The sequence below is a fragment of the Tupaia chinensis genome, unplaced genomic scaffold, assembly GCF_000334495.1.
Source record: "Tupaia chinensis unplaced genomic scaffold, TupChi_1.0 Scaffold138921_1, whole genome shotgun sequence".
NCBI classification, from domain to species: Eukaryota; Metazoa; Chordata; class Mammalia; order Scandentia; family Tupaiidae; genus Tupaia; species Tupaia belangeri.
Genome location: NW_006198812.1, coordinates 1316044 through 1342190, shown reverse-complemented (window position 1 = coordinate 1342190; position 26147 = coordinate 1316044). Strand labels below are relative to the sequence as shown.

At 38.8% G+C, this 26147-nt stretch overlaps 1 protein-coding gene across 1 annotated transcript in view; it reads right to left on the bottom strand.

The window, feature by feature from the left end:
- SYT16 (synaptotagmin 16) overlaps positions 1-24870 on the bottom strand; it is a 93779-nt gene extending 68909 nt beyond the window's left edge. Inside the window, exon 1 of the mRNA XM_006161773.3 lies at positions 24311-24870. Within this exon, the coding sequence (XP_006161835.1) occupies positions 24311-24833 (523 nt within the window). The 5' untranslated portion in view covers positions 24834-24870. The remainder of the gene's footprint in view (positions 1-24310) is intronic.
- Positions 24871-26147: the final 1277 nt, after the last annotated feature.

Here is a 26147-nt window from a genome sequence, read left to right as displayed (position 1 = left end):
AGAGGGGCGTGGACCGAAGAACTGTAGCTGCTCTAAGGAAGAAGGGGCCGGAGGGGGGCGCAGCGGCATCACAAGTTCGCCGGAGCTGGACCCACGTGGAGAGGTCTCAGGTGAGTGTCCCAGGTTATTGTCCTGGGGTAGTGTCTCCAGACCTCCCCATACCAAAAAGTCTCATGTCTGTTGGTAACCCGGGCTGACTTAAGCTGGGAATGAAATGCAATGTGAAAACTCCGCTGGGAATGCGGGGGCGCGCGCGCGCATGTGCTCTCAGGCGATCTCAGAATGAATAAATGAATAAACTTGAAAATGAAAAAGGTAACGGGGTGAGAAGGAGAAAATTATATTTAAATGTGTGTATAAACTCTGTAGTAGATATGCGTGAGGCCACACTTTACTTTTATCTATTTGCTCTGGGGTGGAGGGCTCTTTAAGAAAATGAAATCACTGAGGGTTTTAGAGTTCTTATTCTAAAGTTCTTTCCAGCCTACTAAAATAAAGAACCGCAAAATAAAAGAATCAGAATTCAGCATGAGAATTCCATCAGGTTGTCTGGCCAATTTCTTCAGGAACCATTAAATGTGACTTATAAATGACCCAGATAAAATCAACTACTTCTGCATAATTTTGTACTAAAAACAAAGGAGTTCCCTTCACCCATTTCCAGTGCTACATACCTCCAAGGCTTCAAACAGCAATAGTTGTCTTTGACTAGATTATGTTCAGGCAACCATTTAGAATCAGATGCTGGATCAGCATTTTGAAATAATGCAGTGGGCAGCTTATCTTCAGGTGGGCCCCAGGTAAAGAAGATGGTTTCCTCTTTGCTGGGACTACCCCTCACAGAGTAGAAAAAGGACTTCCCATGACTTAGATGCCCCTCTGGCTACTATCTGATTTAATAGTTGGCTAGCAAAAGGCTCGCTGTGTTTATAACATGTAATCTGAGGGAAGAAACACTGAAAGCATCTCCTTCAATTCTAAGCCAAATTCTTCACTTTGCAAAAGACAATAAAGAAAACACAAATCAAAACCAAAAAATAAAGGGGGGGGGGGGAATAACATGTGAAAAAAAGAAAATATATTTCTAGATTCTCACACGTAATTTGACATTGTTATTCCCATGTTACACGTGAGAAAAGGAAGCTGCTTTAGGTTAATTTTCCTACACTTACGCAGGAAAGTAGCAATGTTGGCATTTGAACCCAGATGGCTCCAAACACGAGAAAAAAAAAAGAGAGGAGGGGGGGGGGGGGGGTAATAACATGTGAAAAAAAGAAAATATATTTCTAGATTCTCACACGTAATTTGACATTGTTATTCCCATGTTACACGTGAGAAAAGGAAGCTGCTTTAGGTTAATTTTCCTACACTTACGCAGGAAAGTAGCAATGTTGGCATTTGAACCCAGATGGCTCCAAACACCAGTGTCTTCACACACACCATTCACTGTGATCATTCAGAAAATAGGACTGATTCATTCCCTGAAGAAAAAGATAAACAAAAACATCTCCATTGCAAGTGTTTTTCTACTTTCCCAGATTCTTTTAAACAAGAACATTCTAATTCTACCTGATCTGTTAAAGCCTCAAAATAAAATCTTTTGTATGACTATCATGTTATTTCTCCTATTAAAGTTTTTGCTTTTTCTTTCTACTACATTATGAAGTGAAGAAATCTACACTCCTTACATTTCAATAGTTCGTGGTCCCACTTGTTAAACATCTAAAACATCGCACAGCAAATTCTCCCACCTCATTTGTGGATGATGTCAGAATCAACTATTTGAAAATAGAGTACGTCAACAAATTTTAAAAAGTATTCATTAATTTATACAATAATTATTTGTTACCACCGTAAGGCAAGCATTTTTAGATGCAGGGGAAACACTAGTGAATGAAATGGATGGAAACTCCTGCCATCACAAAGAAATAAATAGGCCAAACAGCACAAAGTCCTGCACAGAAAAGAACAAGACATGGAAAGGGGATGAGAACATCTGGAGAGTAGAGGTAAGGACGGTTTAAATTTGGTCAAAGAGGCCTCTGAGCAGAACACAATTGAGCAAAGACTTGATAGAAGTGAGGGAGCAAGTCCCGGAGACATGTGGAGGTCGACAGCCTGGAGGAAACAGCCATTGCAAAGGCATGACTGGTGTTTTAGAAGACCCAAGGGGCCAGAGTTGCTGAAGCAGAGCAAACAAGGAGAAAGTAGCAGAATGAGGTCAGAGAGGCAGCAGAGTTGGATTACCAAGGAACAAGGAGCTGCTGCAGGGGCTCTGCAGTCTGCACTGAGATGAAAATCATTGATGGCAGAGGAATGACACTAACATTTTAAGAGAAATGCTCCAAGCACCATGATGAAAACAGACCACATGAGAGGAAAGGTAGAGGGTAACTTACAGAGGGTAAGATCAATAACAGAGAATGATGGTTCCTGAAAGCACTACTATAGCAGTGATGGTGAGAAGATACGGTCTGATTCTGGATTATTTATCTGGTAGGGCCTATAGAATTTGCTGATAGACTTCTTTGCTGATAGACTTCCTTTTTTGGGGGGAGGGGTTTTTGCTACAGGGTTTGTGCATTCACCAGAAAGACAGAGAAAAAGTGAGAAATCACCCCCCCCGGAGGGGATGGCCACACCATAATATCTTCTCCTCCATTCTCCTCTCGGGATCTTGGGCACACATGCACACGCACCCGGCATGAGTTTAAGTAACTAGGTCCAGGACTTGATCCATGGTCGACTACATGGGAGTCCAGCGACATAGCCATTATGTCAACTGCTGGTCCCTTGCTGATAGACTTCTACGTACACAAAGTAATAACAGGCTTGACTAATGACTCCAACATTTTTTTATTCAGAAAACTGAAAGAGTGGTAAAACACAATGCTCTGCAAGGCAGTCTCACATAAAAAGTTTTCCAGTTCAAGTCCAAAGACCTCTTTGTATAGATGCCCATGATTCAGGGCTATCAGAAAGAAGTGTTCACCTGAGCTGGTCCTGGAACTATCTAAAGGTTAGAGGTAGATTACAATGTCAAAACCTTGTTGGGGGTGCTCTGTGTATCTATGTGTTGCTCTTTCTGTCGGTCTCTGTTTCTCTCTCGTACTTGCTCTTGGAAGAAATTTATCTTTTTTTTTTTAATAAAGAGTATGCCATCAAGAATTCTTTAGATATGTCTCTCCCAAGTCTTATGTTTTGCCTGAGAAGACTAGTATGAACCTCGGCAAAGTTTAATCTTCTCACTAATTTAATTTGTGGGACATTATTATAATCTAGCGTATGCTAGTCATCATGCTAGCTACAATAGTTATTAAATATAAAGAATATTAACATGTGGTCCCTGTTCTAAAAAGGTTAGTCTGCCAGAAGAACTCAAACATGTACATCAGAAATGAGACAAAGGTAGATAAAATCATAGCAGCCTTAGAAACATATTTTGGGGTCAAATACTTACAGATTGACAAGAATTCTATTATAAACAATACCATAACTTTAAAGCAAAGATATCATTGGAATACTTCAAAGATTCTGTTGATGATAAGCAAAACACTCTTTTCTACTAATATGAATGATTATACCTCCTTGATGTACATAACTTCTCTTCCATTTTAGCTAAAAATCTTTTAACAAGAGGTGTTCTCCTGTAAAAATTATTTGAAGCTGTGCCACTAAAACGATCATGACTTCATTTCCATAGCTGGAGTGCCAGAGGAGATTTATTGGCCCCTTGATCTTTTGTCCCTGGAGCATGGTCAGAAGAGGTTGCCAGAACATATCAAATGGCTCTACTGGAGATATTGTAATGATCTCACTGTTGCCAAGTTGTCTGAGATGGACCCATTCATAGCTGCTCTGCATGGTGATGCCACAGGAGCCTCACCTGTACAACCAGAGCACTATCACTTCAAGCCCAAAGGCAGGACTCATATGTCTTGTCTCAGTGTAACCACTAACAACTGAAAGTGAAGGTTGGCACAATAACATTCACTATTTATTTCACTTGGTATTTTATTCTCTTCAGGCTGCTAACAGACTACAAACAACAGAAATTTATTTTTTATAGTCCTGGAGACTGGAAGTCCAAGAACCAGGTATTGGTGTCTGATGAGGGTCTGTTTTCTGGTTCATCGATGGCTGCCTTCTCTCTATGTCCTCACATAGTGGAAGAGTCAAGACAGCTCTCTGGGGTCTCTTTAATAAGAGCACTAATCCATTCACGAGGTCATAGCTCTCATGACCTTATCACCTCCCAGCATCCCTTCTTTCTAATATCATCACAGTGGGGATTAGGTTTCAACATACGAATTAGAAGAAGGGAGAACATCTAGATCATAGCATTTTTTTAAGTCTTCATCAATGCTAAATGGAGACAGTCAAGCAAAGTGTTGTGTTTTGGCCTCATGTCTTCATGAAGCAAGTGCAGACTCTCAAAACGGTTAAGAACCTTAGACAGTGTCATTGACCAAAGTCTTCCAGTAGTCTTTAAACTATAATTACTTGTAGAATATTTATAGGCTGATCATTATTCTAAAAATTTTGAGATACAATGATGACTGCTAAGATTAGGTTTATGGTCATTCATTTTTTAAATTCATGTAATAGATACTGTACTAAGTGCTGGGAATACAGACTTTATAAAAATGATCCTTTTGAAAGTTGTTTATTAACTGCCAAGAACAATGGAGTAGGAGCAAAAATTTTTTGATATGTAAAGTCAATGTTTGTGGAAAAAATGTAAAAATAAATAAATAAATGGGAAAAATAAAAAGCAGACCAAAACAAAAATCTTCTGCTTAAAGAAAAAATAAAATGATCCTCTGTTATCAAAGATTTGGGTAGGTATACTCACGTTTTTAAAAAGTTAGGGGGTCAGAAAGTGGTACAACAGTAATGAATGACAGTCTCGAGGCTGTCACACATGGCATGGTTACAAATGTATATCCAGAGACCCTCTTTAAGTGTTCTGGGCAGGTAAATGCCCATGATTTGGGGCTGGGGGTGGATCACTGTTGGAGATGCTATCTCTGTCTTTGTCTCTCTCACTCATGAAACAAGTAAACATTTTTAAGAAGTTACGTATAGGGGCCAGCAGATTGTGCAGTAGTTAAGGATTCCCACACGGCTGACTATGGTTCGAGTCCCAGACCCAGAGGCTTCAAAATCACTCCAGGCATGTCTGTGTGTATGCCCAAAATTCAAAGAGGAGAATAAAGAAGAATGAATTGTGGCATGGACATGCCCTCTAGGAGGTGAATTCTCAGTTTTCCTTTCTCTGCCTCTCTCTGTCTCTGGTGAGTGCATACACTCAACAGACTACAAACAACAGAAATTTATTTTTTATAGTCCTGGAGACTGGAAGTCCAAGAACCAGGTATTGGTGTCTGATGAGGGTCTGTTTTCTGGTTCATCGATGGCTGCCTTCTCTCTATGTCCTCACATAGTGGAAGAGTCAAGACAGCTCTCTGGGGTCTCTTTAATAAGAGCACTAATCCATTCACGAGGTCATAGCTCTCATGACCTTATCACCTCCCAGCATCCCTTCTTTCTAATATCATCACAGTGGGGATTAGGTTTCAACATACGAATTAGAAGAAGGGAGAACATCTAGATCATAGCATTTTTTTAAGTCTTCATCAATGCTAAATGGAGACAGTCAAGCAAAGTGTTGTGTTTTGGCCTCATGTCTTCATGAAGCAAGTGCAGACTCTCAAAACGGTTAAGAACCTTAGACAGTGTCATTGACCAAAGTCTTCCAGTAGTCTTTAAACTATAATTACTTGTAGAATATTTATAGGCTGATCATTATTCTAAAAATTTTGAGATACAATGATGACTGCTAAGATTAGGTTTATGGTCATTCATTTTTTAAATTCATGTAATAGATACTGTACTAAGTGCTGGGAATACAGACTTTATAAAAATGATCCTTTTGAAAGTTGTTTATTAACTGCCAAGAACAATGGAGTAGGAGCAAAAATTTTTTGATATGTAAAGTCAATGTTTGTGGAAAAAATGTAAAAATAAATAAATAAATGGGAAAAATAAAAAGCAGACCAAAACAAAAATCTTCTGCTTAAAGAAAAAATAAAATGATCCTCTGTTATCAAAGATTTGGGTAGGTATACTCACGTTTTTAAAAAGTTAGGGGGTCAGAAAGTGGTACAACAGTAATGAATGACAGTCTCGAGGCTGTCACACATGGCATGGTTACAAATGTATATCCAGAGACCCTCTTTAAGTGTTCTGGGCAGGTAAATGCCCATGATTTGGGGCTGGGGGTGGATCACTGTTGGAGATGCTATCTCTGTCTTTGTCTCTCTCACTCATGAAACAAGTAAACATTTTTAAGAAGTTACGTATAGGGGCCAGCAGATTGTGCAGTAGTTAAGGATTCCCACACGGCTGACTATGGTTCGAGTCCCAGACCCAGAGGCTTCAAAATCACTCCAGGCATGTCTGTGTGTATGCCCAAAATTCAAAGAGGAGAATAAAGAAGAATGAATTGTGGCATGGACATGCCCTCTAGGAGGTGAATTCTCAGTTTTCCTTTCTCTGCCTCTCTCTGTCTCTGGTGAGTGCATACACTCTATGGCAAAAACCTTAAAAAGAAAAGAAAAAGTTAAGTATAATATACAATCTGTGTTACTGAGAAAGGCAATGCTCTATTGGAACACAGAAGTTGAAGCTGCTAACTGCAGAACAAGATGAGGAGGAGGAATGTGGAGATGTGACAGAGATGGATAAAAATTAGGGAAGGCTTCCTAGGGAAAATGATGTTTGAGGTGACTCTTGAAAGACAGCAGTTTTCACTACACAGGCAAAACCGCAGGAAGAGAAAACCAACAGTTTTCACTATAATGTGTGCTTAGTGTTCCAGAATGCTGCAACAACTGTGGGCCCAGTACCTCTCGAAGGAGGCCAATCCTGGAAGGCTTTCAGTATAAGAGAATATGAAATGTGACACAGGGTTTAAAACAAACATTCTGAGGGGAACCCGGAAATGGGTAAGAGATGGAAATAACATCAAAATGGAGACACCAGTCAGGACATCATTGAAATAGACCAAGCAGAAGAGGAGGCATATCTGAAGTAAATTAGTGAGAATAAATATTTCAGAGACAGGCAGAGGAAGGTGAATAAAGAGCAGTAACTAGGTGTGGCAAGGGGAGAGCCGGAAACAAGCAGAATCCAGAATTCAGGCAAGGAATGAGTTTCAGGGGAGGAGCATTCAACAATTTTCACTGCCAAAATAAATCAGGGAAAGATGGTGAGAGAAAGGCTGATCATAGGATTAAGCAATTCAGGAGGTCACTGGCGATCTGAACAGGGCATGTTCATCGGAGTGCTGGAACACAGCCATGAGGGAAGAAGTAAGCAGGAGGTAGGGAAATGGAGACTGCGAATAGTCCCGTGTTCTCATGAATTCCTTAGAGTCAGCCTGCGGATGTTTAAGTCCACTGTCAGAAGCTATCATGCCAGGAATTTCTTTGTTGCCAGTAATGTTTGCTGCGCTGGCCTTTTTGCAGCAATGACATGGAGCATAGGAAGGAGCACTTCAACCCATGTTGGGATGGTGGCTGTCATGAGGGAAATGGTTTGTTGTTTTTTTTGAGTCAGACAGATGTGCTTTGGAATCTCAGCTTCTTTACCAGGTAGGGACAAGTTACTTAACCTCCCTAAAACTATTGCCTTTTGTTCAAAACTAGGGATAACCCACACCACCCTGAATACACACCTCAAAAAAATGATGATAAAATACTATAACATATATGAAATATCTAATACATAGTTAACGGTACAGTTTACTGAGTACCTATCATTATTCTATTTAATACTACTGATATTAGCAATTGAGAAGTTCTCTATCTGGAACAACCTATGAAGTCAATAAGGACTCGGCAAGGCCTCTTGGGCGCTTCCCATGAGAAGGCACGTGCCAGTGGTGAGTTTTCCTGCAGAGTTTGCATTCCCTCTACTCTCTTGACAACTTCAAAATCAATTCAGGGCTATAGATTTAGCATCTAACTAAAATCTTAAAGACAATTCCTGGACATACCATTTGCAGAGTAGCTGAGATAAAATAGCAGTTGCCTTTTAAGACAAAAACACAATTTCCTCATTTAAAAAAATCTATAAGAGCAAATAACTTATGTGAAGGCATGTAAGTAACTTCCGCCTATCATACAATTTCTCTGTTTATTTAAATGGTGTATCTAGAATCCTGTGGTAGGCAGTCTATAAGGTGCTCCCCACTCCCAAATCACTCTTAATATTCATGGCTGTATGTAGTCTCCTTCCCTTCAGGATCAATGGGACTGTGAACTGCTTTTAACCAGTAGAGGATGGCAAAGGTGAAAGGATGTCACACCCACAGTTACATAATAGGAAGTAACATTTGCTATCAGACTATCAGCTGCTATGTTGGAGATGCCTGTGTGGCAAGAAAGTATGGGTGGTCTCTAGGAACTACAGGCACCTTCAGGAGGTAAGGGTGGCCTCAACCAATAGCCAGCAAGAATCTGGGGCTGTCAGTCCTACAAGGAAACAAATTCTTCAATAACCTATGAGCTTGAAAGTAGATTTTTGCCCCTGGTAACAATGCAAACCAGCTGATACTTTTCAGCCTTGTGAAACCCTGAGCACAGGATTCAGCCAACCATAAACTCATGATATGAAACTCTGAAATAATACAAGTGTATTGTTTGAAACCACTGTATCTATTATGCAGCAAAAGACAACTAATACTTCTCCTATACAATTATCCTGGTGTAAGAAAAGAGTGAAGGGGATTTTCTAGATTCCAGGACAGAAACCACGATCTACAGTAATGACAGATACTGCATGGCATCAAGTGACACTGCATTTCCTGACTTGTGACACATATGTATCCATAAACACTGAGACAGGTGATCTGGCACCGGTGGTACCAAAATGTAGCATATGAGCGACACAAAGAATGTAGACATCCTTAGAATAGACTTGCAATCAATGTACAATGGAAACACATTTCATAATTTATTTTTTTAACCCTCCAACATCTATTCTTCTAACAATATGCAACTCTTTCCTCTGGCAAGCCACATTTTCTCCACTTTCAAACCACATTTCTGCTAACGCTGTTGACTCTCAGCTCCAGAAATGGCATTTGACCTAGACTTGACCAATCAGAACATCACATTTCCCTGATTCCAATAACTGCTAAAGTTTGCCACATAATTCAAACCAAGCCAAGTGAATTAAGCCAATTAGTGCTAATCCCTCAGTATTTTTTTTTAATTGTCAGGTATTTCTTTCCTCTTCTGTATTAAGAGCAAGGGGATATAAGTCAGGAGCTCTCAGCAACGTCTCACTACATATGGAGTTTGAAAATGGAGCTAATCCAGATAGAAGTAGAAATTTTAAAACTTTTAAAATTAAAAAAAAAAAATTGAAGCTAGCAGAGAGAAACCAGATCTGAAATGTATCTAAACTTCTGTAAAATTCCCTTGAGACCCAGATTTACTCCCAGATTTACCAATTACTTGAGCTTTGCCCCTTCTTTATCTTTGCTTGAGACATTACCAATCTATCAACCTGAGAAATTACTTATCTATTATAATCTGAATTTAGTATACAAAGGCCACTTGTATAAATAGCACAGTTCCTGGAACATAAACAATATGGCCTCAATGCCATGAGAGGTCAAGAGTAAGCCCAAACTTACAAAGAGAAGTATGAGGGGAGGAAACAGTGGTTGACGTACAAGGTGACCCAGCACAGACTCACACATGAGTAACTGCTTGTCATTATATGTCTACGTGCTGGAGAAGGTTTTTCCAAGTTTCTGCACATAAGTTTAGCAGCAGCTTCTTTTTGTAGAATCAAAGCAGAATAGAAACTAGGAAGTCTCAGAGAAACTTGAAGTTCTTATTTGGGTTTTAAAATAGGCTCTGATGTTATGGCTTAAGAAGAAAGTAATTAGGGAGAAAAAAATAGAGAGGTAAGACATTTGGGGGACACAAATATGTCTTATTACCTGTTGATGATGACATGTATAGTATTCTCAAAAAATAGATAAGTAAATATATGTATTTTTAAAAGCAGGGGGAAAAAGATATTGCTTGAAGTTTCAACTTCATGATTGTTTCTTTTTCCCACAAAGAAATTGGTTTTTGAAATTATGTAATAGTTCTCAAGGTCTTTTCACAAGTATGTTTCCTAAAAAAGAATTATTCTGGGGACCGGCAGCTTGTGCTGGACTTGCATGTAGCCAACCGCAGTTCGAGTTCCAGACCCAGTGACTTAAACTCCTGCTGGGTGTGTGTGTGTGCGCACCCAAGATCCCAAGAGGAAAATGGAGGAGAAGGGATTGTGGCATGGCCATTCCTCCTGGGGAGCAATTTCTTGCTTCCTTTCTCTCTGTCTCTCTCTGTCTTTCTGGCGAGCACATATGCCCTATAGCAAAAAGTTCTCAAAAAAAAAAAAATTATCCTGTACCTGATATCATCAAGTTAAAATTTATAGAACATTAGGAAATGTTAAGAATGCCAGAAATGTCAGAGTGACAACTGGACAGTATTACTGATGACCAGATGTTGATGAGTTAGGAAAGGCCACAATTACGATCAAACACACCAGACACACTTTCACACCACCCCGTGATAGGTCCACTTTTCCTTAAATCCAGAAGCCACTTCCCTCATGTTTGCACATCTCACTCCCTTATTTCATTCAAGTCTCTGTTTAAATGCTGCCTTATTAGTGAGTTCACTCATTGTAAAATAAGAACCACACTATAGAAAATAGCACTTATTCAGTTACTTTGTATCTGCTGTCCTGCTTTACCCTGCTACTTATCATCAGCTGACACGTCACATTTATTTGTTAGGCTGGTGAATGTTAGGTATGAGTAAGACTTACCTGTCTCCTCTGCCAGTTTCCTATAATCTCCACAAAGACTTCCTCGTTTTACCCACAGGTTCTAGCTTTTGTACAATCAATACAGACTATTTAAAGGTCTATACAAATGCTTTGGTCATACTTTAATTACAAAGTTGTTCTAGTTCTGGCCAGGGAAACAGAAACTATTTCAATAGATACTGGATTGATTTCACAGGTACTGAGAGATTTGATTTCACAGGGTACTGAATGAATAGAAAGAGCAATATGGAAATAGCCCAGAGATTGTAACTACATGAAGCAGCTATCACCCTTGCGGCTTAGGAAACAAAAGGAAGCAGCCAAGGTTATTAAAAACTAGAAGTGCAGAGGTAAGGCCCCATGGATATGAGGCTTGGACATCAGTGAAAAAGAAAATGCCTATCTGCTTTGTTACCTTGGAATAAGTTGCTGTGGGGCTCGTTCAAGAGTGCTGAAAGAAGTTGGAGGCTAGAAGTCATACTGCTGCTAGCAGTAGGAATGGCTGTGCTGGGTGCCAATGAAAGGAGCAGTGAGTACAAAGGGAGTAAGAAACTCCGTGCTCCCCTCCTCCCGTCTTTCAGTATCCCTTTACTGCTCTTTTTGGCACAACATTGAAGAATGCCCCCCACCACCACCACCAAAAAATGGCATTTGCAGAATTCTAACCCAAACATCCAAAACAGGACACAGGAGAAAGTATTTGAGCTGAGATATAATAGTTTAAGAATCAGCAAAGATCCTAATACATTTCTCCAAGTTTATTTTCTTAGAAGAAAAACCACCTTGCAAATGAACTAGTATAGTAGTTGACTCCCGACTATTATCACTGGCTTCCCCTTGTACGTGTCGTAGATATGAATCTGGAATACCACAGATGAACTTCAGGAAGTCCATGAACCCAGGAAATTGAATGATAAATTTTTGATGTATATCATATATGGGTCTTTCTGGATGCTACAGTTGGAATGTGTCCCCCATAGTCTGTATGCTGGAAACTTCATTCCCCATGTAGCAATGCTGAGAGGTGGAAGCTTTAGGAGGTAAAGAGGGCATGAGCGCAGTTATGATTACTGCCATTCGCAGTAGATGGGTTCATTATTGCTAGAGTGGGATTATATAAAAGCACATTTGCCCTTTTCTTGCCTTTCCATCTTCCCCAGGGCATTATACAGTCAGAGGGCCCTCATCAGATGCTAGTCTGATCTTGGACTTCTCAGCCTCCAGAACTGTGAGAAGTACATTTCTTTCCTTTACAGAAAAGGACATGTTTTTATAATATTTATATCATTTCCTTTCTTTCCTTTATGCCAGACAGTGATATTCTGTTATTGTGACCTAAAGTGGACTTAGATAGTAGATAAATGGGTTTGTAACTTCTGTTAAAGTTCCAAAGGAGCATACAATCGCCCTAAAATTTAGTGTCACTGCCTCATGTTCTCAGTAATTTCATCATTATGTAAGCTTACTATGGAAAACACAGACAACTTCCAGTAATTCAATTCTTTTTTTTTTTTTTTTTTTTTTTTGGAGAGATTTTCACTATAGGGCGCATGCGCTCGCCAGACAGACAGAGAGAGACATTAGAGACAGAAAGCGAGAAATCACCCCCCAGGGGGGATGGTCACGCCGCAATCCCTTCTCCTCCATTCTCCTCTCAGGATCTTGGGCATGCACGCACACGCGCCCGGCGTGAGTTTTAAGCCACCGGGTCTGGGACGCGAACCGCGGTCGACTACGTGGGAGTCCAGCGACATAGCCATTACGCCAACTGCTGGTTCCCAGTTCTTTTAATGCCTTTATATAAACTATTGATTATGACTCTTAGTTACAGAAAAAAGGAATGATTTCATCCATCTCAAGAAAAAGCAGAAGAGAAGAAGGAAATGTATTCAAAGGATCTCAACCAGGGAGGAAATTACCCAGTTTAAGAAAGGAACTTAAGGGCCATCCCAATGGACTAGTGGTTAAGGAAGCTAGATCCCACATGCCTGACCACAGTCTGAGTTCTGGCCTCAGCAGCTTGAAAAACACACCAGGCATGTACACAGGTGTGTCAAAATCCCAATAAAATGGAGAAATGAGAGAGAAGCATGACCACTTCCCATGGGAAGGGGGTGCTTTCTATCATTCTCTGTCTCTTTGTCTCTCCCTGGCATGCACATGTGTCCTCTGGCAATAATAAAGAAAGAACTTGAAATATGACCGTCTCTTCATATGTCCTATCTAAATTCACGTGAGCATATTTGCTCAAAGAGATATTTATATTTCAGAAATATTTGTAATAGTGAAGATTTGAAAAATAAATGGTCAGTGTAAGACTAGATGAGTAGTGTATTAATTAATACAGTTGGCTATTAAGTAGCTGTTAAAAATCAGCCAAATTTACATTACTCTGAATAGCTCAGACACACAGGAAGGAAAAACAAGCTTTAGAATAATATGTTAACTATTATATTATTTGCACAAAATTCTAAGACACAAAGAATTATGTTATATATATATCCATGCTACATATGTTTGTACCAAAAAAATAAAAACACAATCGGAAGCATAACCTTCAAATTTAGATTTGTTTAATATATCCTTAGCAATTAAGGAAGAGAACAGTGGACTTCTCAGGGGACTTCATTTCGTTCTGTCCTAGATGGCTTCTTTAAAATAAATCTGAATTAAATATGGCAAAATACTGTAATCTGAGAAAGTTAAGTGGCAGAGTTGTATTTGTTATATTAATCTATATTCTGGTTTTTGAAATTTTTTATAAACTTAAAAATTAGGAAATTTAAAGAATACTAAAAACTCTATTAGCAATGACCTAGACCATCCTCTAGTGTAATTAACAGGTGCTCAAAGAGAAAAGGAACTTATCACCACATTTCAGAATTTCTTCCCACTGTAAGGTTCCTTTTCAGAAATAATACTCTCTCCCTCAGAAGTGGGTATTGGAAAATGGTACGAGGGGAGGAAGAAAAGTATTTACTAAAGAAAGGAGAATAAAAGAGGTGAAGAAGAGAAGAGGGTAACATCTCCGTAGTATTTAAAAAGTAAACAAATAAACAACATACAAACACACAGGTGAGAATTTCCCTCAGTACGAAGAAACGAGAAAGATGAGTAAAGGTCTAATTAGATGTAGTTCCTGCCTGGCTCTGTTTCTCACCCTTCAAGACAGATAACGGGAATGAAAAGATAACCCCGGCTCTGTTACTTTCCACAGGGCAAGGAAAACTTCTGAGGCCCCCCCCCTTTTTTATTATTGACTCCATTATTTTTTTAAAATTTCTGATTTCTTAAGAATTGGTAAAATTGGGTTGATAACTATGTGGAGTATAACTTGCCCCTAATTCCTCTAACTATTCTGAATGCTGGTTAAAACCAAAAAAAATGAAGAACAGAGAAAGGACTTTATTTTTTTCATTTTAAACCTTAAAAATATCCCAGCATTCTGACATAACAACATCCAGAAATCAAGGTAAATATCAAATCCATATATTGATCATTTGTGTAAGTTACATGCTCTTTCATTCATATAGGATTTTGTTATGTCCCTGAAATTTCCTCTAAAAATGACATAAAGTTGCAAAATAAGGAACAATGATACTAATGGTCTCCTAGCGTTAAGTCAAGGATCTGGATCCTGTACGACAGTTTCTAACACGTTCATTAATATCTAGCCTTTCCTTGCAAATCAACATACCAAGGAAATTAACTTCCTAAAGCTTTTGGAAAATAGATTCTGAAACTGTGGCAGAATATTAAATCTTTTCCCCCAGATAGTTCTGGATGACTAAGGACCATAATGGCAAATGTTATCAAAGGAAGGACTAACACATGGAGAAGACTTTAACTAGGCATAGGCTTACTTTCAAGAAAGCACTCATGTGAAAGAAAAGCAAAATTCCAGTATGACAAAGAAAGGACAGGCAGAGTGCAACATTTCACATGCAATCGCATATAGCATAGAAAAGAAATGAATCCCAAGTGATTATAAATCAGTTACATTGTGTTGTCTGATATCATTTTAGTCTCAGTTGCCAAAAGCAAGTCCAAGAATTGACAGAACAAAATACCTTCAATCCATAAAGGGATAAAAATCAATCAGCAACTAAGAACACTGTCGTATTTGCCTTCCCATGCTACATGAGAGTAACGGGGTTGAACAGTCAAATGATATTACCATGACTTCAGAGCCTGCTGTTCTGGTCTTTTTTTTTTTTTTTTAATACATTCCACCCAGCCTAAGATTGTTCCTAAAGTTCTATATGCTGATGCACTTGGAACACGTTAATTTGATTAGCAGGCTATTTCAAGAAATAGTGAGCATACTTCTTGGAAACAGATATATGTGGTTAAAAAACAACCTCAAAAAAGTATGAGGTGGAAAATTGAAAACAAAGATGACTTTAAAATGCAATTAGAACTGCTTCTCATCACGTATCAGAAGTGTCATAGCTGCTGCTTCACTGAAAAGCTGGTGTTTTGCATTTGGGTCTTGAAACCAAAAAGCCTATCTTGGGATGGCACTATAAGTAGTCTCTCTGCCTCTTAATCATCGGCAACTGCTAAATGAAGTGTATCTATTTTCTCTGTTACATTTCTATTGGCAACCAGGTCCTCAGTAAGTGCCCAGAAATGTTTCCATGGTTACAAAAAGCATTCAACATCCCTCTTGTTTTGGGCCAATTTAGCTTAAAATCTATTGTGGAGGAAAATATGGCACATTAAGGAACATAAAATCAAGACACAACCTTATGAAAAGAATTCAAGGTTAAATGGGAAAAGCAGGCTTGACAAGGCTTTTTAAAGAGTGCACATAAATCACTGATTAAAACGCTGCCTTTTCTAGTGTATCTCCAGATACTTTTCTTTAATAGACTACAAAACAACCCACGTACTGATAGCTTACATTACCTCCTGGTATAAAGGGAGAAATGAGTACATAAGGATTCTTTAAGACTGTTAACCTGCATGCAAAAAGAGGAAAAACAGGAGGTGTTTTAACATTCATACACCTCAGAGTCCAGTCACTTATCCTAGTTTCATAGGGCCCTTGGGGTATTTAAATATTAGGAGGAAAGCGGAATAAGAGCTCTTGTTCCATGGCTATATGCATGTGAAGTAAATTAGTGGGCTATATCACATCAGGGAGAGAAAAAGAAATGGAAGTTCCCTAGAGGCAACTTAGTCGAGTTCCTCCATCTATAAAGTGGTGAGTGAATTGGGCCAATGAGACTGTCTCATTCTAAGTCTATACTGCATTCCCAATTCCCACTGCCACCAAAGAGCCAGTGCATGAAAACATTTTTGCATCCTCTGGAACAGATTAAACGAATGATACGAGCTTTCGAATAGTCTGAAGGAAAGGCCCATGGCTCAGGCTTGGGCACCATGTTTGTTCTCCAGAGCGCTGGGTACCTGACGGGTGTTTAGCAGGGGCTGCAGTATGAGACCTCTCTTTATAGAAGATGTCCCTCTTCATATCTCCCTACATGTGCAGGCCACCCTTCGTCCTTTCCTACTGCTCTTATTTCTCCTGTGAAATGAAAATAAGTGGGTGGGATTTAAAGTCAGAATGCTGTTACGATGAATTTCAAGATTTTTACTTCCAGAAAGCTAGGATTAACACACTTTCCCCTATTCCTCCTCAAGTAAAGCCAAAAACCCTAGATATTTCCTATAAAACAGATATTAAAAAGACTGCCAAGTACAGAGAAGAAGGCAGACTGGCTAGGGAACCTTGGGACTCAAACAACAAAATGGTAAACTCCCTCGACTCTGTTGCTTCATACATTCCCAAACCTGAAGCAGAAGAAGCTGGAAACCCAAATGTGTCAAAGGGCACAGACGAAAATAGCCTCAGGAAAAGCTTTCTCTCTGAATGCCCAAAGAAATAGGAAAGGGGGAGCCTAGCAAGACTGAAAAGTTATAGACTAACTGTACTACTCTGGTCAAACAGCACAGAAAAAAACTGGTCCCCACTCTCATCCACAATAGTAAAAGTCACACAGAGATCCTAGCCTTCTATTCTTGCCAGTCTGAGTGATGCACCCCAATACCCCCACCAGGGATGCCAGAGAAGGCCAAGCTGGGAACTGGAACTTTCATCCCTGATGGCTGGAAAGGAGCACCTTGCTCCTCTACACTGTCAGTGGAGACCACATGGGGACTCTTTTCTTCCACTCCTGCATGGAAGACCTCCTTACTTAGGTGGTACCAGAGGATGTGTAGTGGAGACCCAAGACTTTCAGGAGCACCCAACAGTAATGAAGCCACTGCCACCTCACTGTCAATGGAAACCGCATGAAGAGATGGAACTCATATCCCAACCAGCATGTATGAGGAGAATCCCTTCTAAGGCCAAGGAGGCCCAGCAGAGAACCTGGGCTTCCAGCAGCTTTATCAGTAACAAGCTGGAGCCTGATCGCATGCCAGAGCCATGTCAAAGGTCGTTGCCCTAAGATGCCTTTTCCGTGGAGCAATGACAAAATAATGCCAATTATTTCTCATATGATCATTTATCTTACAGAGGTTTCTTACAAGCAGTTACAACAGCTCCCCTGACATTTATTCTTCCTTCCTTCTTAGCCTCCAGATTGGTGTTAGAGATAGCCTTCTAAAGCAGACCTCTGTTGATGTCACTCTTGACCAAGATCTTTTTAAGGTTTCTAACTGTTTACAGGATAATGGCTAAATTCTTAACACACACACACAAAGACTTTCAGAATTGTAACCTGAACTCTAGCCTCAGGATCCATCCCTGAAAATGATGGGCTTCTCCAGGTGTCAACATTCATGCCATTTCCTCCAGATGAAATGCCTTTCTTTTTCTTTTCACCTATTACATTCTGACTCACCCTCACAGTTTGCAGTCTTATGTCATCTGCTCTCTGAAACCTGATATCTGATTACCTTTGGCAAAATCGCTCCCAAATGTAATGCGTACATAACTGTAGCTTTCCACAAATTTTTTATAGGACTAGTTACATGTTACCTCTTATTCATAATAGATGACCAATATCTTATTTGTACATTTATCTATCAGTCCAAACATGCTACCCGATTTACTGAGAATATTCAATTCAATTTCAGGGTGAAGTAGTGAGTAGATCATTTCTCTGTCCCAGCTTCTTCTGGAGATGTAGAAAGTTAGTGCTTCCATTCTTTAAACAACAAAACAAAAGCTAGAAAATTTGTAAAATTTGACACATTTTCTAAAACTCATCAGTGAGCTGAGAACATAGAGCGACTAAGGAAATGTTAAGGAAAAACAACTTTTTTCAAGGAAAGAAAGGACACTATACTTGCTTGCCAAAGGCAAATGCTAGTAAGAAATTAAGCTAATGTTTTTAAATAATTTCTAAAGGTCAAGAGTGGACTAGCACAAGAGTACAGAAGCCACAAACTCAAGGAAATTCAACCCACTTAGAAACTCTCCACAGAACTCACGAGGCAGTCACAGGAAGGACAGGATCAGGACCGAAGTAAAGAGTTGAATACAGTCAAGGCAGAGGGAAGAGAAGCAGCTACAGAGGTAGGGAGTCCCACCAAATCCACTCTCTCCTGTCCCCACTACGGAACAAAAGCCGTAAGCCTGTGGCCCTCAGGCCATAGGTAAAGACACATTAAAGTGAGTGAACAAATCAGAAGAAAAACATCTACTTCTGTAAGAACCTATTTCTGGGGAGGGGTAAGATTACTGAGAAGACCTAACCCCAAGACAAAGAAATGAATGCTTGCTTAAGATTGAGGCTGCTTCAGAACAGCAGAAATGCACCCTCCAACCCAACCACCCCACACTAACAGATGTGAGGAGTGAGATACAGTGGGGAAAAGTGTCCAAAACCTTAAAAAAGACAGAGAGAAAGAGACCTGTTCTGAGACACAAAAAGAGGACACAAAGCTGAAGACAGAGCCAACCTTGGCAAAACTCTATAGCAAATAATCTACCACCCTAAATAAAAGTCGTAAGAAGAGATCAATAACAATAAAACCAAAACCCAGTTCAATGTCTAAGTTAATGCAACCCCTCACAATAAAGGCCTGCACTAGAAAAGGCAGAAAGACTACATACTTCTATACACAGTATTCTATTTTCAGTCAAAAACTACAAAACAACAAAAAAGAGAACACTCTGTCAAGAGACAAAGCAATCCAGAAAGTCAAATTCAAATTATGACTTAGATGCTAGAACTATCAGACAGAAATTCAAAATAACTGACTACTATATTAAAAAAAAAAGAACTATAGTGAAAACATACATAAATTCATGGGGGCATTTCAGCAAAGAGATTAAAGTTATTTAAAAAAATACAATCAGGGCTAGCCAGATGGTGCAGCTGCTCAGTGATGCTGGCTCCACTGTGGAAGATCAAGGGTTCAACTCCCTGGTCAGCCTGAACCTGGCCATAATATTGGCTGGATGGGAAGGCTGGTTGGGGATAGGTGAGACCGGCCATGATGTAAAATCCTATTGGTGGTGCTTGTCTTGTCTCTGTCTCTCAATCTCATAAAATAAGTAAAGAAACAATAAAAATGAACAAAAAAATTTACAAGGGATCTTCAAAAATTGGGGGGTATCTGTTTTTCTCTGTCTCTCACTCATGAAAGAAAGAAACAAACTTTTTTTAAAAGATGTATGTCAAAATCCAAAGATTACCACTGTACTTTTTTAAAATGACTTTCAACTGAAGAAATGAAATCATAAAATGCTCAATTGTTTGAAAAGCAGAAAAAAAGTAGAATAAATGAGGAAAATACTAGATAGAACAAACAGAAAAGGCACTAGCAAGATGACAGATTTTCATTCAATGATATCAGTAACTACTTAAATACAGTTAAGGCACACCCATTAAAAGTGAGACAGATTGGATTAAAAAGAAATAGCCAATTATATGCTAAGTATAAGAAACCAACCATTAATACAGAATAAGTTTAAGACTGGAAAAGAACACAAGCCAACACTAATCAAAAGAAAGCTTAAGTAGCCATATTAGTATAAAAGTAGAGTTTAAGATAAGAACTATCAGAGCCAAAAATGGTGTATTACAAAAAGACAAAGAGGTCAATTCACCAAGAAGACATCTGTTTTTAATATGTGCATGTACTTAACAACAGAGTTTCAAACTACATGAAGCAAAAACTGATAGAAATGAAAAAGAGAAATAGCCAAACCCACCATTAGGGTGAGAGACTTTAATACTCTTTCAGTAGAGAGAAACACAATTCTGTTCAAAAGAACAAAATCAGTGGGCAAAAATCAATAGGCAAAATAAGAGAGAGAGAGAAATTAAATACAGATTAAGTACCCCAATCCCCAAATCTGAAACTCTAAATGCTCCATAATTCAAAACTTTTTAAGTCCTGACATGATGCCACAAGTAGAAAATTCCACACTTGACCTCACGTGACATGTCATACTCAAAAGGCTGCAATGCAAAAGCACTGTATAAAATTAGCTTCAAGCTATGTGAATAAGTATATAAAAAATAAATGAATTTCATGTTCAGATGTGGGTCCCCTGCCCAAGATATCTCATAATATATATGCGAATATTACAAAATCCAAAACGCTTGCTGCCCCAAGCTTTTTAGATAAGGACTATTCAATCTATATTAGAAAATCTAGGGACCAGCAGTAAGCATAATGGTGTGTCACTGGACTAGTATGTAGCCGACTGCAGTTCAAGTCCCAGACCCAGTGGTTTAAAACACACCGGGTGCGTGTGCATACTTGCCCAAGATCCCAAGAGGAGAATGGAGAAGAAGGGATTGCTGCATGGCCACCCCCGTTGGGGGGTGATTTCTTGTTTTCTGTCTGTCTCTCTCTGTCTTTTTGGTGGGTGTACATGCCCTATAGCAAAAACCTCTCCAAAAAAAAAATCTAAAAATCGGCCTCCAAGAACTTGAAGTTATAGAATATTTTGTCTAATAATTATAGAATGCAGTCTTTTCAAGTGTGCATGAAACATTCAGCAAGTCAGAACACATTCAGGGAAATAAAACAAACCTTAATTAGTTTTTTTTAGCTAAAATAATACAAAGTATGTGTTCAAACGTAATGGAATTAAACTAGAAATTAAAACAAGAAAAAATAGCTAGAATTTCCCTCAGATTTGGCTAATCAACAAATGTTTAAATAACCAATGCATGAAAGAGGAAGTAAAAGGAAAATTAGAAAATATTTTCAATCAAATGAAAATAAAAACACAACACTTAAAAAATTTAACATTTGTTGGATGCAGATAAAATATAACTTAGAGAGTTCAAGGCTGGCCTGGGCAAAAGAGCCAGGCCCTATCTGAAATAACCAGGCATGGCAGCATGTGCCGGGATCTCGCCCTTCACTCTGAAGGCTGTGGTACAAGGATCTCACACAGCAAGACTCTGTCTTAAAAAGAAGAAAAAGGAAAGGGAAAAAAAAAAAAAGTAAAATAATTTCAATAGATATAAAGTAGTACTTGAGAAAACTCAACAGCCATTTCTTGACTTAAAAAAAAAACTTTCAGCAAGTAGGAGTAGAAGAGAACATTTTCTACTTAATAAAGAGCATCTACAGAAACCTGAACCTAACTATTAAGTGATAATGAAAGACTGAAAGCTTTTACACTAAGTTTAGGATGAAGACAAAGATAGCTACCTTTACCGCTCTTACTCCACATAATCACAGAGGTTTTATCCAGTGTAAACAGCCGAGAAAGCTTTCTCAACAGATGAACAGATCAACTGAATCACTGCATTTTGATGATGAAATATTATTCAGCAATACAATGGGTAAACCACTGGGACCAGCAGTTGGTGTAATGGCTATGTCGCTGGACTCTCATGTAGTTGACCGCGGTTCAAATCTTGGACCCAGTGGCTTAAACTCACGCCGGGTGCTTGTGTGTGCATGCCCAAGATCTCAAGAGAAGAATGGTGGAGAAAGGGATTGTGGCATGGCCATCCCTCTGGGGGTAGGGGGGTGATTTCTCACTTTCTCTCTCTCTGTCTCTCTGTCTTTCCAGAGAGGTCTATGGCAAAAACCTCTCAAGAAAAAAAAATAAAAAGCTAAACTACTAAAGCTACTCAAAGAGGAGAGACTCAAAATGGTACAAACTTATAACTCCATTTATGTGACAATTTGGAAAAGTTAAAACAATAGAGACAGAAAATATATCAGCATTTGCCAGGGGCTAGAAGTAGGAAAAGAACTAGCAAAAGAGAATTACAAGGCCACGGGGTGGGGGTGGGGTGGTGGTGGTTGTGAGGTAATAGAATTGTTTAATATCTTGATTGTGGTGGTGGCGGTCACAAGACTATACCTATTTGTTAAAAATCAAAGAACGGAATGCTAGGGATGAATTTTACTGAATATGTATTGTACCTTCAAAAAGGAAAAAGAGAGAGTATATATTGGGTTGTCGAGAAAGTTATGATGCATTTTTGCATGGAAAAATCTATCATGACTTTCCCAATGACCTAATGTATGTAAACTTTAGCATCAGGCTGCCTAAGTTCTGCCTCTTACTAAAAATGGGTCTTGGGTATATTCTCAAACTCACTGAATAACAATTTTCTCAACTGCAATGTGAGAAGAATAGTATTTACCTCTAAGAGTTGTTAGCTGCTCTGCTGTTGTGCCATCATTAATTATTATTTGATGTCCTACCACATAGCCAAGACCACAGTCCCTTTGAAGGATATGGACATGGATCTGTGACGAATGTAGGACACAGGCCCTGCCTTCCAGGAGGATACAGTCTAGTGAATAAACTGCTGAATGGACCAATGAACACAATTGTCTTACTGCCATTAGATTTCACACTTACAAAAACTAAAACCAGTGTTGAGCATCTAACTAAGCCAAATATGCATCACTAATTTCAAATACAGTTCAACTTTGGCCAGAATTAAAAAAAAAAAAAAAATTCTACTCAAATCTAAGAAAATTGTAGTGCTAGCTCAGATATTTCTCAATTTATCTCTATAGATAATTTCTGAAGACTCAGATTACAATTATTTATAACTTACAAGAGTCAAAAAGAATATCAGCCTACCTCGGTTCTACAGACTTATCCCAGCATTTGAATATTACTTTAATTTGAGTAAGAATATAAAGAAAGCATAAGAGGAATATGAAATTATGTTTCTAAGACTTTATGTGTCTGTGTAAAACACTTCCCTAAAAATATAAAGCTAAGATGAATTACTAAAAATGGATATAGAGACTATGAGATACTCCAGAAAAGTCTGTTCTCGCCAATAAGAAGGAAATTAATGACTTGGCGTTTATATCACATAAACGATCCACTAATCAGTGTGAGCTGTGTATACATTATATACACACACACACACAGATTCAGTCCCTTCTCTGCATCTCCCTGCTATGGATGCTTTACAACACACACATACCCACCCTCCTTTCCTGGATATCATTTACCTCTGTCCCTTAACTTATGTACAGTGTCCTCAGTTCAGGGTTAGAATATTAAAAGCATGAGAGATTCATGTTGAAACACACTATCGCTACTTTTATGGAGTTAATTACATTTTTATCATATTCATTATACATGTATTGAAGACCCAATATATACTCCATTTTGACAGCATAAAGCTTTATAGGCAGTTTCTATCAAATGTGCCTTTGCCATTCCAGACTAAAAGAAAACCAAGCTATTCTTATTTCAAAGATTTCCTATCTACTGTCATCTCACATCATGTCTCAGAGAAACACTGTGAGAAGTGTTCTTGGAGTGTTATCAACTAAAAATTCTGCAAGAAGTATGGCTTTTTGCACAGGATTTCACACTGAATAATATAGTAACATCTAGAAATTCCTAAGAGAGGAGAAAAAGAGAACATTTTAAAGATATTTTAAAAAGCATGACATGTGCACAAGGGGCTTCTCAAGCAGAATCCACAGATTCATTTTCATCATTTCACTTGCTCAGAACTATTGTTTTAGAAGATGGAACCCACAAACAGATCTCCCAAAGTTTTATAGCTGGAAATATTCCTAAGGATGACAGCTTTCAAGCAGAGGCAGAAAGTGAGAAGGTATAAGACAGAGAAAAATAAAATCCATCTATTAATAATTACTAAAAACAAGTCAGGATCTGACTGCAATGCTCAATTGGTAAGGTGCCCTGGTATGAGGCTTAGGCCACAGGGGAGGCCCAGGATCAGATCTCAGGTCAACCTGACAAGATGGGCACAGTGATGCATGCCTATACATCTAGCTAACTGAGAGGCTGAGATAGGAGGATCACACATGGAAAGATCGTGTTGAAAGTACCTACCTCTCACTCTTCCTCCTACACAGGTGTACTTACATGTGTGCACACACTCATAATTTTTTTAAGTCAAAATAAAATAAGTAGAAATACCCTTAGGAAGAACTCAGAGAAAACAATGACTGGCTAGCTTACCTTGGTTTTTCCCATTAGCATTTTCTACAGTACCAGGGAGCTGGCTGTCAAAGCTGTGCTGAAAGCCACTTCTTTGTTCTTCATGATGATATTCTTCCTCAGCAATTGAAGAAAGCACATGTGGTGACTTTTGGTCATCAAGGGTCTTATTGGGCCATTGGGACATTATGGAACAGGAGTCTTTCGCATGATGGCTAAGCCTGGGGCTTGAATTTTGGGCAGAGTCCTGCAAATCACTATTACAACATGAGAAGTGATCCACTTCAAGAAACAAGGAATTTGGATCTTCTTTACTCCAATCGTTGTCTTGTTCTTCATCTTCAAAGTAAGTTTCCTGAATCTGAATATCTTCTAGGTCCTGATCTAGCTTGTCATTTAACTTAGAGTCTTGTTTGCTTACGTTAACCAGCAATACAGATAATGTATCTCCTGCTTGCTGGAGAGCTTCATAAACCCGAGATATCCAGGAAGAGAAAGGCTGGAAGAAGCTCTGAGCATCCTCAGAGGCCATGGCCAACACCATAGCCAGCTATCTGATGTCTACAGTCAACTTGTTCAGTTTCTTCAGTACTCTGGATTTAATGTGAGCTACAGAACTAGTATGATGAGAAATTAAATTGGAGGTCTCAGAATGGTTGTGAATATTTCACTCTCAAAACTTCTCAGCTGAAACAGAGGAAAGAAATACTTACACCTGATAAAGTTTCAACTTAGACCCATCACCAGATACCTAAATCAATGTCAAATAGCATTTGAGGACAAAGAGAGATCATCATTGAGATCTTCAGACAGCTAAATAAAAGTGATTATAAAAGTCTAAATGTAGATTATTTCAATGCCTATTCACATCTACAGGCATGTGCAAAACTTCCATTAGCGATAATGGGTCCTATTCATGTAGACTGAGCGAAGTCTATCCCTCACAGACCATACTTAACCATGTAAAAAGGATAAATGAATCTTCATTAACAGCCAGTTGGGCATGACACTTCAAATTATGAGAAAGATTGGACGTTTCATCTCTGAACCTACAGATCCTAGGGAGCTGACTAATAAGCATCTCTGCTTTGTAACATAAAGGTTATCCTTTCAAAGGAAATATGTGTCTGGAATTTAAAAAGCTTTAAACAAATCTTAAAATAGGATTTCATATTTCTATGCAATTTCTAGAAATTACATCTATTCTTGGGGAACAGTCGCTGAAAAAACTGAAGGTGACAAATGGATTATCCAGCCTACTAGAGACTTGTCCCTGGCATCTTTTTGCCTTTGTCTATGTTCCAACCTCCTGAAAATAGCCCTCTACAACCTGTGAAACTCCTGAGATACATTTCACCCCAAAATTCATAGCCTGAAGAAAACAGCTGTAGGACATCAATAGAACAACAGGACACTATGAAGACTCTATAGCTATGCATCTATACCTCTACATGTATACATACATACATACATACACACACACACACTGCCATGTGTATATACATAGTCATTCCTTGGTATGTGCAAGGGATTGGTTCATGGATAATCAAGTTGCTTATATAAAATGGCATAGTATTTGTATGCAACCTTCACATACCCTGCCCTATATTTTAAATTCTTTTATCGGTTTACTTTTTCTTTCAGGAGAGTAAGAGACATTGAAATAAAGAAAAGTGCCCTCAACAGGATCTCATTCCATCCCAAGTTCTATTAGTTTCTGATCTATGAAAAGTGTCTTCCATCATGGTTTGTACAGCGATTGGCTTTCCCCATACTCTAGTTCCCTGGTTTTCAGAAGGATGGAACATAGACAAGGGCAAAAATATGCCAGGGACAAGTCTCTAGTAGGCTGGAAAAT